The 15,746-nt window shown below is 38.7% G+C and overlaps 2 protein-coding genes across 2 annotated transcripts in view; one reads left to right on the forward strand and one right to left on the reverse strand.

Annotated features, from left to right (window-relative positions):
• LOC134654456 (hemicentin-1-like) overlaps positions 1 to 1,088 on the forward strand; it is a 63,250-nt gene extending 62,162 nt beyond the window's left edge. Inside the window, exons 46-47 of the mRNA XM_063509899.1 lie at positions 354 to 479; positions 954 to 1,088. Of these exons, the coding sequence (XP_063365969.1) occupies positions 354 to 479; positions 954 to 1,048 (221 nt within the window). The 3' untranslated portion in view covers positions 1,049 to 1,088. The remainder of the gene's footprint in view (positions 1 to 353; positions 480 to 953) is intronic.
• Positions 1,089 to 4,909: 3,821 nt separating this feature from the next.
• On the reverse strand, positions 4,910 to 15,741 carry LOC134654704 (uncharacterized). The gene is made up of 6 exons (XM_063510180.1): positions 15,683 to 15,741; positions 15,360 to 15,571; positions 15,043 to 15,095; positions 7,403 to 7,501; positions 5,538 to 5,638; positions 4,910 to 5,038 (listed from the first exon to the last, which is right to left on the reverse strand). The coding sequence occupies exons 1-6, from the start codon at positions 15,739 to 15,741 to the stop codon at positions 4,930 to 4,932; spliced, it is 633 nt and encodes a 210-aa protein (XP_063366250.1). The 3' UTR covers positions 4,910 to 4,929.
• Positions 15,742 to 15,746: the final 5 nt, after the last annotated feature.

Genomic DNA, 15,746 nt, shown 5'->3' on the forward strand with positions numbered 1-15,746 from the left:
CTGAAGGGTTAAAAAACACTGTTACGCAACGCGTAGTCAAACCCCCCCCTCCCGCCCCTGTAACGCATCGTAACGTTTTACAAGGCCCAACTCCCCCCAAATTCGTTACGTAATACTTGAACGCTCCCAAAGGGTAAAAACGGGACCCTATTACTAAAATTCTGCTGTCCGTCCGTCTGTCTGTCACCAGGTTGTATTTCATGAACCGTGATAGCTAAACAGTTGAAATATTAACAGTGATGTATTTCTGTTGCCGCTATAACAAATACTAAAAAGTAAGGTTTTTAGCTTTTGTTATTTCCGGCTGAGGCTTGCCTACAATATTTTTAACAGTTTTTATTTATTGTTATCAGACATGAACGAATGCGAGTTAGACACGGATGGGTGCGAGTACGCATGCGTTAACGTGGCGGGCGGGTACGTGTGTGCGTGTCCGCGGCATCTCAGGCTGCACACAGACAAACGACATTGTTATCAACGTAAGTCATTCATCCCTTCTATACAACTGTTTAATAAATTATTTTCATATAATCTGCTATCCAACGTGGCAACGCGGCCAGTGTGATGGGCACCTTTGCACCCGGTATAGCTCGCGGAGGTCTTTTTGATTAGTTTATTATTTTTTTAAGGACTGTATATACCATTAACGTAATTTGCTGAATTTATGAATAATAATTTAACTTTCCATATTATTGTTATTACTAGCGACTCGCCCCGGCTTCGCAAGGGTTACAAACCTTAACAAATTATATACCTAAACCTTCCTCAATAATCACTCTATTTATTGGTGAAAACCGCATGAAAATCCGTTCAGTCGTTTTTGAGTTTATCGCGAGTAGAGTATGTTCGTGACAGGTACACAAACAGAGACGTGGCGCACTTTGTTTTATGAAGTGTAGTGATTTTTTTCGTTTTATTTTTCTACGAATTTAATCTAGATATTTTGTTCGCAGCGTCATCATTCTATGATCCATACGATAATCCAGAAACCGAGTATCTGAGCGCACTAGTTGAATCACCGGCCAAATATAGGAACACAAGGAATTGAAACTTCAAACATAGTTTTAAAATTGTATTCATATACATAATTATGTTGTATATATAATGAGATTTACAGAGACATCACTGACAATTGCATGTTATTTTTGATACTTCGATCGATTAAAAATAAAATCCTTAAATCGCAAGTGATACCGGTGAGTTTTGTAGACCCTATTAACAATCTAAAGTTAGTATACAGGGATCGGATACCGGTATTTTTTGTATGGGAACGGAAACGGTATATTTTCGTTCTTTGCTAATTACTTCATTTCTAATTGGGCAATCTAATAATACGAAGTCGTAACCTAAAAACTCAACTGAGTCCTACATTTCTAGTATAAAATATGTAATTCGAAAAATGAAATGAAAATGAAATGAAAGCATTTATTTCGGATACAAATACATCCATAAAATATGGTTGTTTCTAAGTTTTTGCAAAAAACCGGTTCCGATCCCTGGTCAGTAAGTACAGTCGGCAAAAAATTGCTACGTACTTAAATAAAAAGATAATCACAAGATTTTTACTTTGTGAAATTCTTAATACTAGTGTGCATAGGTACCTGGGTCGTTCTCGCATTTCGTGCAAATCGGGGTTTTCGGAAATTTACCAAAAATGTGGTGGCGTTTTCGAATATCTGTTAATGCAAGGTTGTAACATAGGGCCTAAAGTATATGTATCTCCAATGAACAATTCTAAAAAAGTTAGTATTTTCTTTATATGTACAATTAACACCCAATTTTTTCATTCATCTCTATATGTAACGCGTGAAGATATAACTTTGACCTACATTTTAACCTTAAGATACTACAAATAGAAAATTCGTTGTTTGTGCAATAAATGACTTATTTAGTTATGTTTTAAATCGTATAATATTAGAAGCTAGAAATAAATAATAAAAACTATACAGCCTTATAAGTGTATGGTTCAAGTAATTTCTTCATTACCGACGCGAGAAATAGATTAGCTATATTTTGCTACATAGCGAGGGTATATAGCGCCTACCGCCGATGCAACACATTGTTCGTCAGTCAGTTGGCCGCATGATCTCGTAGCGGATGCCCGTGTGCCACTGTTAGCGAAAATATATACGATCTCTCGGGTCGGGAAGGAGTGTGGTTCTCGATAGTCTTCATCGCCATCGCGTGATTTATACAGTAAGTAGCAAGTGTACATTATTATAATTATACGTAATGAAGTGTTTTAGTGTCGCCTTTCAGATGGTTTATTCTGCAAAATTAAGGTCTGATGCCAACTGATGTAGGCGACAAAAACTTCCAAAACTTCATTCATATCGGTTTCATTCACTTCTTTTCCTTCCAATTTTACTGGGGAAGGTAATGAATGACTTAAGAAGGTAATGATAATATATTCGAGGCAGTGCATTTAATGAAAAGAGGCTTAGTAATTATAAATACTACGCTGTTATAAACATTTAAAACTGTATATGATAATAGGGGAGCCTTTATAGTCTAAGATGGTCGACCTTCACCGATATGTCTGACGGATGAAACTTACATATTATGAAAGAAAATATGTTCCTGAACATAAATAAATAGGGTTGCTTAAAGAAATATGGTCAAGACTATGTTTAATTATTTTTTGAAAAAAAATTTTTTTTTTCAAATTTCACCGATCTGTCTGACAAACAAAATAAGTTCCAATGGAAAGTATACAACTTGTACAATATAAATCAACTAGGTTGCCTATCTTTTCCCGGTCACTATTATGTGGTTATAGGGTTGCTTGCGAAAATCCGATCACAAATAAGGGTTGCCAGGCTTTTAAATAAAATAAGAAGGGAAGACTTTTAGCGATAACTCATAAACGGCTTAACTTATCAAGTTTGCTTTAATTTTGTTTGAATGAGTTTATTAAGCACTATTTTTATGATTTTATTTTTCATATTTTTGGATCGATTTTTCAAAAGTTAGAAGGAATAACCGTTTTTTGTTCTTTCTAAATTATTATTTCCGAAATGATTCACTTTATCAAAAAATGTTGTTTGCAAACTCCTATTTATTTTTAAAGACCTATCCAACGACACCCCACACTATAGGGTTAAAACGATAAAAATAAATTACATAGGTACAAAACGCGAATGATTTAAATATATTTTGTCTATGCTAATTTTTGAAAATTTGAAAACTACGTTTTATGTGATATGGTGCGCAGATGTTCAAACCGACTTAACAAACACTTGGGGTTGACAATCTCGACTTATAATGATGATAAGTAAATGGTAAATGTACCATCTAGCTTGAACATTATAAGTTGAGATTGTCAACCCCAAGTGTATGTTAAGTCGGTTTGATCATCTCCACAGTGCTTAAGACACATGTTTTTAATATTGTCGATTTTAATTGGTGTTAATTTTCTTGAAATACAGTTTTTTTATGTTCGATTTCATAAGTTTGTTTCATTACCGTCCACAGATAAAATTACCATCTCGGCCGATTTCATTACCAGCGCGTAGTTCATTACCAGTAGCCTTATTAAATGAAAAGTAATAAGGTTACAAAGGTGCCTTTAGCAGAAAAATGTTAATAAATGAATCCACAAATTGACGAAACCCAAAAGTTTACCATTTAAAAGAAAAATTACAAATCGAGAGAATCTCACCGATTTGCACGAAATGAGAGAATGACCCACCTATCAATTTTTTCTGCTGACTATACGACAGTTTCGAGTATGGACATTTACCCAAAACTGGTCTAATAAAATAGGTACTGTAATGTATATATACATATTTGTAAATAAATATTTGAAATATATTTTTATTGTTTACTATTACTTCTTTTCGTGTCGAGGTTCCTTTTTTATACGGTGGATGCCCAGTAGGCAGCGGTGTTGACAGCCGCAAATGTTCAATACGTGTCTTAGTAAAGTCACAGATTAATAAATAGTTTTCCTTTGCCTATGGTTGGTTCTTATGTTGTAATTAAGTTTATTTTTAATATATAATAGTCACTATACTAACAGGTAGGTACGTCTAATTGTGCTGGCTTTGCCATCTACGTATCTAAATCGTGAATAAAGAGAGAATAAATAAAAATTACAATTAAGTAGTAACCTCGTAAAATGATATCGAAACCCAAAGAAAACAACCTACAAATAAAACCAGATAAGCGCGTGACGGACCACGGACAATTATAGGTTCTGAACCTTAATTCATACATACCAACAAACGTCCACTTTTCTAAAGGGCAATAGTGGACAATAGTGGGTCTAATCAGAAAATTAGGTTCCGTAGCCCTTTGGTTTTGAATTCAGGGCAAATTAACACATTCACTGTCCCAACTGTTAACTGTTAACCTTATGGCCTTTTAATAGAGGCTTGCTGTGACCCAATATGTGGGGCACGGGGCAGTGAACGTGTTAAAAGCTCAAGTACACGAGTGGGTCGCGAATGCGGGTCATTCGCCATCATTTACTAGTCGAACCTATGACTAAAGTAAAAATACTAATTTTCTAACAAAGTGACGATAATTAAAAGAAAGTTAAGTAACCTTAGTGTTGTGTTTAGGGTTGCCAGATGGTCGGGATTTGGCGGGATTCTCCCGATTTCTAGCATGTGTTCCCGATTCCCGACAAAGTTAAAACTGTCCCGAAAATCAGCTTCACGTTATAAAACAATAATTTCAAGTTCCTAACTGTCGTCGAGCGAGCGAGCGACCCGCGTCGAGCCCGTCAGCGCGGCATGGCGAAATTGGGCAGAGCAGCTGACGTAGTGCCAATCATGTAAAATATCGTTGTTTTTAATACAATTACTTTAATTTGAATGTTTCTTTTTTCCCGACTTAAGTCCCAAAATCCCGAAAAAAAGATATTTTTTCCCGATAATAGCGCTTTTCGATCTGGCAACCCTAGTTGTGTTGTGGTGAAGCACATTAGGTGGCGATGGGGGGCAGGCGCTGGCCTAAGCCCGAGGGTCCTAGGACCTTCTTGAGAGATCCTCGCTTGTCCAGCACTCGCTCGTCGGCTCGTCGGGAGACGTGTCTAGAGGGTCATACCCACAGCGGTGGTCAATACAATTGCAGTGACAGGGCCCAATTTTAAATAGAGTATTGACTGTATTTGAAATAAATGATTTTACACCATGCATGAAATAAAGCACTAGAAGATTAATAGAGAAACGTAGACAGCAGTTATTTTTAGACACAATTTCTATTTTAAAATCCGTATAAAACTATATAGGTACCTAATTTGATTGTGACGTCACATGCTAGTGGTTCATATAAATTCCATAGTAGCAAAATCGTTTAGACAGTTCGAAAAAAGAAACTGATTTGACTAAAGTCTATTTTTTTATTCGGTAGACTGAAATGACAGTTAATAGTATGAAATGACATTTCATGTTCATACTATTAACTGTCATTTCAGTCTACGGAATAAAAAAATAGACTTTAGTAGTCACAAATACCCTATTGAAACAGTTTATCAAATGGTTTTTACGGCTCTTGTGTATGAGCCCGATATAAAACAATAAGATACTTACTGCCAATACGAGCCGTTTCTTTGCAGACGCATGATGTTGTTCTGGCAGATCATCAGTTCGTTTTGCAGGTACGTCCGCTGGTCGTTCACACGGACGAACAACTGAAACACATTCAGTTAGTACTTATCAACGAAATAGGCATTAAACATGGGAAACGTGAAGACCAAAGGTAGTTCGAAAAACTCGCGCGGTTAGATGTTGATGTCGTCAACTTTAGCCAGTCTTCTCCGAGACCACGGGGACAACGCCGTCCTCGAAACGTCGTAAATTTAAAACGATTAAGTCCCGTCGTTGTAAATAATAAAAAGCATTTTCACCTCAGCAGCTCGAACAAGGGTACTTTGCTACTTAAAAACAGTGAGCATCAAAATCGCATTTTGCTCACTGAGTGGGACAAAATGAGCAAAATGCGATTTTGCTCACTGTTTTTAAGTAGCAAAGTACCCTTGTTCGAGCTGCTGAGGTGAAAATTAAATTGTTGGTATATCTTAAGAAAACATGAGTGAATAGAGGTAAGTAATGAAGAAGGAATACATTTGTCGGGTTCTCTAATATGTTCTCACTGCTGAGGTGAAAAATGTTGTGTACTACACGAGATCAAAGTTATTTACATCTCGTGCGCTTTTGAGTCCCTTACTACGCTCAAGATTCTAAATTAGATTCACTCGCTACGCTCGTGAATCTATTATAGAATCTTTCGCTTGCACGGGACTCAAAATAAGCACTCGAAGAAATATCAAACTTTGATCTCTTGTTGTACAAATAACTATTACTTATTGTAACAATTCATGCATAACTAGCGATATTAAAATTGGTGCTGTTGACCGAGTAAACCTTGTTGGTCCTTCGAACCAGATTCTTTCTAGTTTTTCCTATTTTAAACTGTTTAGACGACAACGGTTTCACTCGAATTTTTAGTCGCTATCGCCTCCGCCCCCGCCCTGTCAGCGCGCGCGCAACGATCGTCGAGGCGGGCGGAGCGATCAGTGCACAAGTTGCAGTCGCCGCGAGCACTCAAACCTGAAGAAGGACCCCTGAAGGGCCCGAAACATGTTGCCAATAGCGACTAAAAATTCAAGCGAGTGAAACCGTTGTCGTCTAAACAGTTTAAAATATGTCTCACGAAAGTTTAATATCGAGTATTATAAACGAAAAATATACAACCATGATATCCGTGTAGATAATATAGCTGGTCAAGCAAATCTTTGTCAGTAAAAAAGGCGTGAAATTCAAATTTTCTATGGGACGATATCCCTTCGCGCCTACATTTTTCAAATTTGCCGCCTTTTTCTACTGACAAGATCTGCTTGACCATCTATATAGTTAAAAATTACATACATCAATGTGTCCTAATTTCTTCGTCATGCATTACAAGGCTAATACTTTCCCGACCTCCGTGTTCAACTCGCGTGCAGTAACAAATGCCAATAAAATTAACATTTCAGGAATTCTGAAGGTCATAGCATGCCATTTATGAATATATTTTAGCAGTGGCGAACCCGAGCGGCACAAGATGGCGGCAACTGCATTTTTATAAAAAAAAGTGAGTGTGTGTGTGTGTGTGTGTGTCAACTCCGACGCACGACTGGAGTTTACTCCTTCTTTTTCTTTATTACTAATTCTATAGTATTTTCAAGAGAGTAACATCATGCGGTCTTATCGCCAAAAAGCGAACTCTTCCAGACGTCCATCCTTTCCTTTCCAAATTCAGAAAACCCGCTTAAGAAGTTTCTGAAGGGACCACGGCCAATTAACTCGTCTCAAAAAGCGGAAAAGCGTATTAAACCGTGCCATGTATGAAAACAAATTACAGGGATCAGTGTAAAAAACTTACACCTAAAATTGCATTATCTTAACACAGTTACCTTGGACTCGGAATCCAGACGCCACTCCTTGCTGCGAAGGGTGCTGATCAGGTCTGTCTTGATCCTCTCGAACCGCTTCACAGTACGCAGCAGCTCAGCCTGGAACGTATCAATCAGTTATAATGTAATGTTGATCCCGCAGCTTTATAGTTTATTTTTTCAATTTGGGCGATAACTGGATAAATCAACTCATTCTTTACGAAGGTTTGCGGGTTGCTCCGGGGAGGTAAAGATCACTCTCTTTAGAGCGTTCTGTACTTCCCTGTATACCTGCAGCCTTTGGGTTCAGTATTCGCAACGGGCCTATAGGGCCCTTCGAGTCCAATATAATAACGCGTTCCGGGTGATGATGGGACTGCCTCGCTTCTGTAGCGCATCAGGGATGTTTGCTGAGGCGGGCGTCGATTGTTTTCAGCCCTAGTAGCACGGTCGCATTTTTATCGTTTATCACCATGCCTGTCACGTTCTAACAAGTATGTAAGTGCGAAAGTGATGGGCATAGTGATAGTCGATAAAAATGGAACCGTGCTGAGCCCGCAGGCGACCTTGCGTGGGCGCGCCGCATCCCTGATGCGCCGGGTGAGGGACAGTCCCAACACCATCTTGAGAATGATAGCGGAGAAACCAGACTGTCCCATAATACCCACTGTGAGGGACTACATTCCCCTACAAGTGTGATACAGTGGTAGCAACAATTGAGAGTTTGGCTTTGGTTTGAGTTCTAGGTAATGTGTATATGTTGTGTTTGTTTGCGCCACGTATTAAATACTTAACCTATGAATTCTGACCTCCTTGTCGGGTTTTCAATATAGACGGCAAGGCGATAATAAAAAGAGAAAAAATGTCACATGTCACATCAATACATGTAAAATAAAACTCGATTCGATATATTGTGTGTTGAAGAAAATGAAACCAAAGGGATCCCTATAATTAAGTATACATACAACAAAATAAAGTGCCGCCGAATCAGTGGAGACTGGAGACTCTATAAGGAGGAAAACGCAGAACCAGTGCATGTAAGTTTTTCCGCATCCCCATTTTTTGGTCCTTCGAACCGGATTCCAAATTTACCTTTAAAAATATTACATAATAACCTTGTTGCTCACTGAATCGCGTAGGTACAAAATATAATTTCGGATTTCCTTTCGGTTTCTTAATTTTCAAAAAAATGTTCCCGTCATAATTTTATTTCAAAGTACGGTCAGTAAACTAATTTATTTTTATTGTCTGTTATTTTTATTTCATATTTCATTTACGCGTAGCGTGTGGGATTATTCATCACGCTACCTTATAAATGCGTTACAAATAAATTTCGTATTTTGTAACTGTCATATTGTGACATAATTTTCACGGAACATTTTTGCACACCATATTCGTTAAGTATATAATTTCAGTGTATTTTAAGTTACTAAATACACTCTACTAAACTGAAAGCTACGGGTAAATTATTCCTAAAAGCCTCAGTTTTTCATAAACTGTAATTAACCTATTGCGAAGGTTACACTTGTATTAAGGTATTATACAAGCGGAACGTTCGTATTTACTTCATTTTCCTTCGACTTGCATTAAGGTATTATACAAGTTGAATATAATTTATAATTATTTGTGCATCTTAGCACAAATTGTTCATATTTTTTCGTGCTGTCATAGTAATAACTAGGTAACCATGGCAACGCGACTTAAGCTCGCGGAAGCAAAACGTGCTCAATGTTTCATGCGTTTACAAAATATTTATGACATGATTCCAAAGTTAAGCAGTGACAAGAAGGCTTTCTCGCAGTTCATCGCGCAAGCTCGATTGGTCGATCAACTGAGAAAAGAATTTATAGAGTTGATGGATGAAGTCAATCTTCTGAACTTGGAGTTGGACCCGGAGTACATCGTCAACTACAACGCAATGAATGCGTTTGAAGATCTCTACTGCGTAATCAAATGTCAAATTTCAAAAATTGATGCACCTGCTCCGAGCCCTTCGACATCCAGGGATTCGAGCCATTCATGTAAGGACGACTCCATTAAAATCCCTCGGATTGAACTTCCTTCTTTCGATGGAGATATTCAAAACTTCCCATTCTTCTATGAAACATTTAAGCGTGTCATACATGAGAATAAAAAACTTACGGATTCTGAGCGTGTTCATTATTTGTTTAGTCATTTGACAGGAAAGGCAAAGTCGATCTGTGCGGGAGTTATACCTGCCGCAGAAAATTACAACACAGTTTGGGAAGCATTGATCGCGAAATATGATGATAAACGCGCATTAGCTACGTCATATTTAAACCAGCTGTTTTCGATGAAACCTGTCAACATCAACGGTCCTTCGGCATCTAATTTAGAAAAAATAATTGATTCGTTTGCTGCTACTATTTCAGCAATAAGACAACTCAAGCTCGAAAACTTAAGTGACTTTATTTTCATTCACCTGGGTCTTAAGTTATTAGATTCAGATACCACAAAGAATTTCGAGATGTCTATTCGGAATTCTTCTACAATGCCTACATATGACGAATTCATTTGTTTCGTTAGGGAACAAGTGAAGATTTTATATCGGACATCGCAACGAACGCCAATTAAGGCTGAAAGCGGCTCCGCTGCCAACACTAGCAGCGTGCGAGCTCCCCTCCCTCGCACGCCCCAAGCGTATGTTAGCACGCAAGGGCATGACAACGGAAGTTCATGTGCTATGTGCAAGAGTAATGATCACTCGCAACTTTATAATTGCAATAATTTCATGAAACTCACGCCTAACGAAAAATTTAATTTCGTTAAGGAAACTCACGCGTGCACTAATTGTCTGAACACGCATCATACTGCATCGAAATGTTCCTCGAAGAAAACTTGTCGTAAATGTAAAGGCAAACATCATACAACGTTACACTTCGAAAACTCAAAACCTGCAATGAATAACAACGAGTCCAAGTCTTCATCTAAGGATGATAGTGAAGCTAGCACAAGTTCATCCGTAAAGGACAACGGTGCCTCTGTATGTACTCATTCGGCATCGGGACAGACTACATCACCCTTGACGGAAATTCTCGCCACTGCTCAGGTACTCGCTAGTGGGCGTAACGGCAAGGACAAGGTTTTGAGATGTCTGCTGGATCCAGGATCACAGAAACATTACGTTACATTGAAGTGCTGCAAGAATTTAGGTCTTCCTGTACACAGCAGCCCAGTGACGTCAATAAATGGATTAGGTGGAACAACGATAACACAACCCATCCGAGGAAATGTCAACTTAACATTTAGGTCAAGATATGATCCTAAACATCAATATACTATCGAAGCGCTTGTTTTAGATGAGATCACGCCTGATTTACCGACCTGTCATATTGATCAATCTGCAACTGATCTGTTTGATAATTTACATCTAGCAGATGACTCTTGGGCGATTCCAGGTGAAATTGACGTACTTCTTGGTGTTAAGTTATTCACCAAATTGTTAATGTCAGATAAAATTGAAAACGAGCCTGGTTTGCCTGACGCTTTAGAAACTACACTGGGGTACATCATACTAGGCGATGCTCCCGCAGTTAACGCCTCCTACTCAGCAGCTGGGTATTTTACTTCGGTTGATGTCGGAAATTTAATGCAAAAATTCTGGGAAATTGAAGATTTGGATGGAGGAGTGATTCATAGTCCAGACGAGAAAAAAGCTGAAGATATTTTCAAGAATACAATCAATCGTTTGGAAGACGGACGTTATGAAGTAGCACTTCCGTTTAAATTGGACCCAAGCAATTTAGGCGATTCTTACAAGACTGCTGAACGCAGATTTTTAGCGCTTGAAAGAAAATTCGTCAAGCAACCTGAATTAAAACCAGCTTATGATGAAGTTATCCGTGAACATATTGATAAAAAATATTTATCTGAGGTTCCAAATGATAAGTCAAATGATGCTTATCACATACCCCACCACGCAATTGTCAAAATTGACAGAATAACCACAAAGGTTAGAATTGTGCTGGACGCTAGTGCACAGACCACAAGCGGTTTATCGTTAAATGACATACTTCACGCAGGACCAAGTCTTCAAGCTGACTTGTTCTGCATTCTCCTAAACTTACGATTGTTTGGTATTGCTATCACGTCTGATGTACGTCAAATGTATCTGTGTATTGACGTACGGGGGGAGGATCGTCCTTATCAGCGTATACTTTATAGGTTTAATCCTGAAGAAACTATAAAGGTATTTCAGTATAATAGGGTAGCCTTCGGTCTACGTAGCAGTCCTTTTCTGGCACTGCGAACTGTTAAACAGTTAGTAGCTGATGAAGGTGATAAATACCCACTCGCAAAGGAAATTGCATCTCGTGATATTTATATGGATGATGTAGCCAGTTCCGTTATTGATGAAGACCAAGCTATGCAAGCGACTAAACAACTGCTGGATTTGTTCTTGAAAGGTGGATTCCAACTGGCAAAGTGGTCGTCAAATTCTACAGCTGTTCTGAAAGAAATACCGAAAGGACTACATTTATCCCAAAGTGTCACCTTCGACGATGATACAACGTTGAAGATTTTAGGTCTGCGTTGGTATCCTGGTGAAGATGTATTCAAGTTCCAGGTTAGTCCCGACGATCGACCGTGTAGTAAAAGAAACATTCTTTCATCGGTAGCTCGACTATTCGATGTTCTGGGCCTAGTTTCCCCTGTAATTGTGTTCGCTAAGCTTCTAATAAAGGAGTTATGGCTTTTGAAAATTGATTGGGACGAATTGCCGCCTGATCATATTGTACGCCAATGGCAACAGTTCCAAGGTGAACTACCGCTACTATCTAACATTAGCATTCCCAGACATATTGGTGTCATTGAAAACTGTTCATTAACTATAGTCGGCTTTTCAGATGCTAGTGAAAGAGCTTATGGTGGAGTGGTTTATGCCTACGTCACTTTTCCTAATGATGACCGAGGTGTCATTAATTTAATTTGCGCTAAATCTAAGATAGCGCCCGTGAAGGTTGTCAGCCTAGCAAGACTGGAATTATGCGCAGCATTGCTATTGTCACAACTTATAAAAAGGGTGGTTGATACCTACTCAACCAGATACCCAATCGACTCTGTGTTGGCCTTCTCCGATTCAACAGTGACACTTTGTTGGATTCATTCGTCGCCTCATCGATGGCAAACTTTTGTGGCCAATCGAATTACCAAGATCCAAGATAACTTATCAAGCGATCATTTTTATCATATTAAGGGAACAGAAAATCCAAGCGACTGCCTGTCTAGAGGCTTAACTCCAGCTCAACTGGTGACCCATCCTCTATGGCTATCAGGCCCTCCATGGATGAAACTCCCGAAAAACGAATGGCCGATTCAGGCGTTTATACCAGACGAAGTCAACGTTCCTGAAGAAAAAACGGTTTCTTTAGTGACTTGTAACAATTCGAACGACAACTTAATTTATGATTTGTCTAAACGGTTCTCGTCATGGGTTAAATATGTACGCACAGTTGCCTATATCTTAAAATTTATAAAACGATTACCTAAAGGCCCTATTAGTGCTGATGACTTAACAGCAGCCGAATTAGAAATCGTACGAGCTCTACAAAGAGTTTATTTCAGTCAACATATTTTAGATATGACCCTGAAAAAAGGGTTTACAAAGGCTTTAGCAAGCCTGAAGCCATTTATTCAAGATGGAATCCTTCGCGTCGGAGGACGTCTCAGTAATTCTGATGAAGATTACGATTATAAACATCCTTTGTTATTGCCACGTCGTGATCACATCATTAACCTACTGGTCGATTATTATCATCGACACCATTTACATGCAGGACCTGAAACTCTTATATCTATTATGCGACATCGATTCTGGATCATAGCAGCTCGATGTATTATTCGTCATCGCATTCATTTATGCAATTACTGCTTCCGGACCAAGCCAAAGGCTAACTCCCCAATGATGGCAGATTTACCAGCATGCAGGGTAAATCAAGTTGAGAAAGCCTTTATACATACTGGCTGTGATTACGCTGGTCCGTTGTATTGTACACCTGTTCGACGAAGAGGCGTGAAGAGTCAAAAGGTTTATTTGTGCTTATTCACATGTCTCACAACGCGAGCAATTCATTTAGAACTTGCAACTGACTTAAGTACAGCAAGCTTTATGTCAGCATTTAAGCGGTTTTTATCCAGACGTGGTCCTGTAAAATATATGTACAGCGATAACGGAACCAACTTCCAGGGAGCCAATACATATTTGCAAGAACTTCATAATTTCCTTGCGAATGAGTATCGAGACGCTTGGGAAACTGAACTATCAGCCAATAAAATAATTTGGCGATTTATTCCCCCCAGTGCTCCACATTTTGGAGGATGTTGGGAAAGTAACGTTAAATGCGTCAAATCACATTTGTTTCGTACGATAGGTAAACAAATCTTGTCATTTCAGGAATTAATGACAATTCTATGTGAAATTGAGGCTTTATTAAATTCTAGACCGCTATCCGTGTTAAGCTCTGATCCAGCTGAACCTTCCGCATTGACGCCAGCTCATTTTCTTAATGTTACTCCATTGAAATATCTTCCAGCTGCGTCTGTTGCGGAGGTAACATCTGATCATCTTTTGCAAAGATATCAATTATTAGATCGCTTAACGCAATCATTTTGGAAGAGGTGGCGCGATGAGTATTTGCACACGTTGCAAACCAGACAAAAATGGAATACTCCTTCTCAGCCTATTAAGGAAGGAACTGTTGTAGTCATCCTTCAAGATAATGTTATGCCTCTACATTGGCCGTTAGGTCTTATAACTCAACTCTTTCCAGGCAAGGACGGTATTGCCAGAGTTGCTTTGGTTAAAACAAAATCAGGCACACTTAAAAGACCTTTGGTCAAATTATGTCCTTTGCCTTCTCAATAATATAATTTCATATTTCTATTAGTATTTAGTTATCTCTCTCAAGTTATGGAGGCTTCATATGTTTATGTCAATTTAGTTTTCTCTGAGCAATAAGGATGCTATTATGTAGTAAATGATTTATTTTAAATAACTTTTTGAAAGCTATTCCTTTCAAGGCCGGGGGAATGTTTGCGCCACGTATTAAATACTTAACCTATGAATTCTGACCTCCTTGTCGGGTTTTCAATATAGACGGCAAGGCGATAATAAAAAGAGAAAAAATGTCACATGTCACATCAATACATGTAAAATAAAACTCGATTCGATATATTGTGTGTTGAAGAAAATGAAACCAAAGGGATCCCTATAATTAAGTATACATACAACAAAATAAAGTGCCGCCGAATCAGTGGAGACTGGAGACTCTATAAGGAGGAAAACGCAGAACCAGTGCATGTAAGTTTTTCCGCATCCCCAGTGTTTATGTGTAATTCTTGTATGTTTATTGTTGTATATAGCTATGTGTGTAAATCACATGAAATAAATAATTTTGAATTTGAATTTTGAATTCTTGTCCCTCGTTGTCATGGTTACGTCTTCTAAGCCATTCTTAGGACCAAGCCCGGCCGTCTAGCAGCATGAGTAGCGTTCTCGCGCGCGACTGCATACATCTTGCGCGACTTCAAGTATGGAGTCGCGCGTAAGAACGCAACTCATGCTAGACCGCCTGATATGGACAATGACGACTCGACAATGTTGGTGTCAAACGCTGGACAAAACTATAATTAATACTTACTGGAGTAAGAATGTCGAGATTTATGTTTAGATCATCGTGCTTCAACTTGCAATCTGAAAAAAAACAATCAGATTTTATCATAATGAATGGCAAAGCTCCTGATGTAACTATCATAGCAAAACTGCATAGCTGGTTGCTGTTTCATAGCAACAGGAGCTGTGACATCATAAGTACCGTCGTGGACACAAAGCTGACCATTCGTAAACTTTATTTTATCAATGGGCAGTTTCTATATCCAACTGCAAAAGTGCATGACCAATTTATGGATGAATTCCATCCATAACGTGTCCATGCCAATTTGCAGCTTTGCATCGTACCTGGTCCGCAAACTTTGGCGTTTTTCAACTTTTCTTTCCAAATGGGCAACTCCGCTTTCAATTGGTCGATTGCATCCAGGAGGTGCTTGTGCCTCGAGCTCTCCCGCTCCAAATCTTCGTCGTTATCCCAAATGTAGTCGGTTTTACGGAGCTCATCTTGAACCGACACGATTTGCTTTTGGAAATCATCATTCTGCCAGGATACCGCATCTCTGTAGAAAATAAGGAGTTCAGAAGACAAAGGAGGAATACACCTTTATGGGCGTTTTGTGTCCAGAATGTTGTTGAGGGTATGACTATGACGTGTATCTTAGAACTTTGACCTGCATGATTTTTCATGGTCTAATTCGGTCTTCAAGCTGTCGATCTCACTGTCGTTCATTTTAA

This window comes from Cydia amplana, chromosome 15 (genome assembly GCF_948474715.1).
Source record: "Cydia amplana chromosome 15, ilCydAmpl1.1, whole genome shotgun sequence".
In the NCBI taxonomy this organism is placed as follows: Eukaryota; Metazoa; Arthropoda; class Insecta; order Lepidoptera; family Tortricidae; genus Cydia; species Cydia amplana.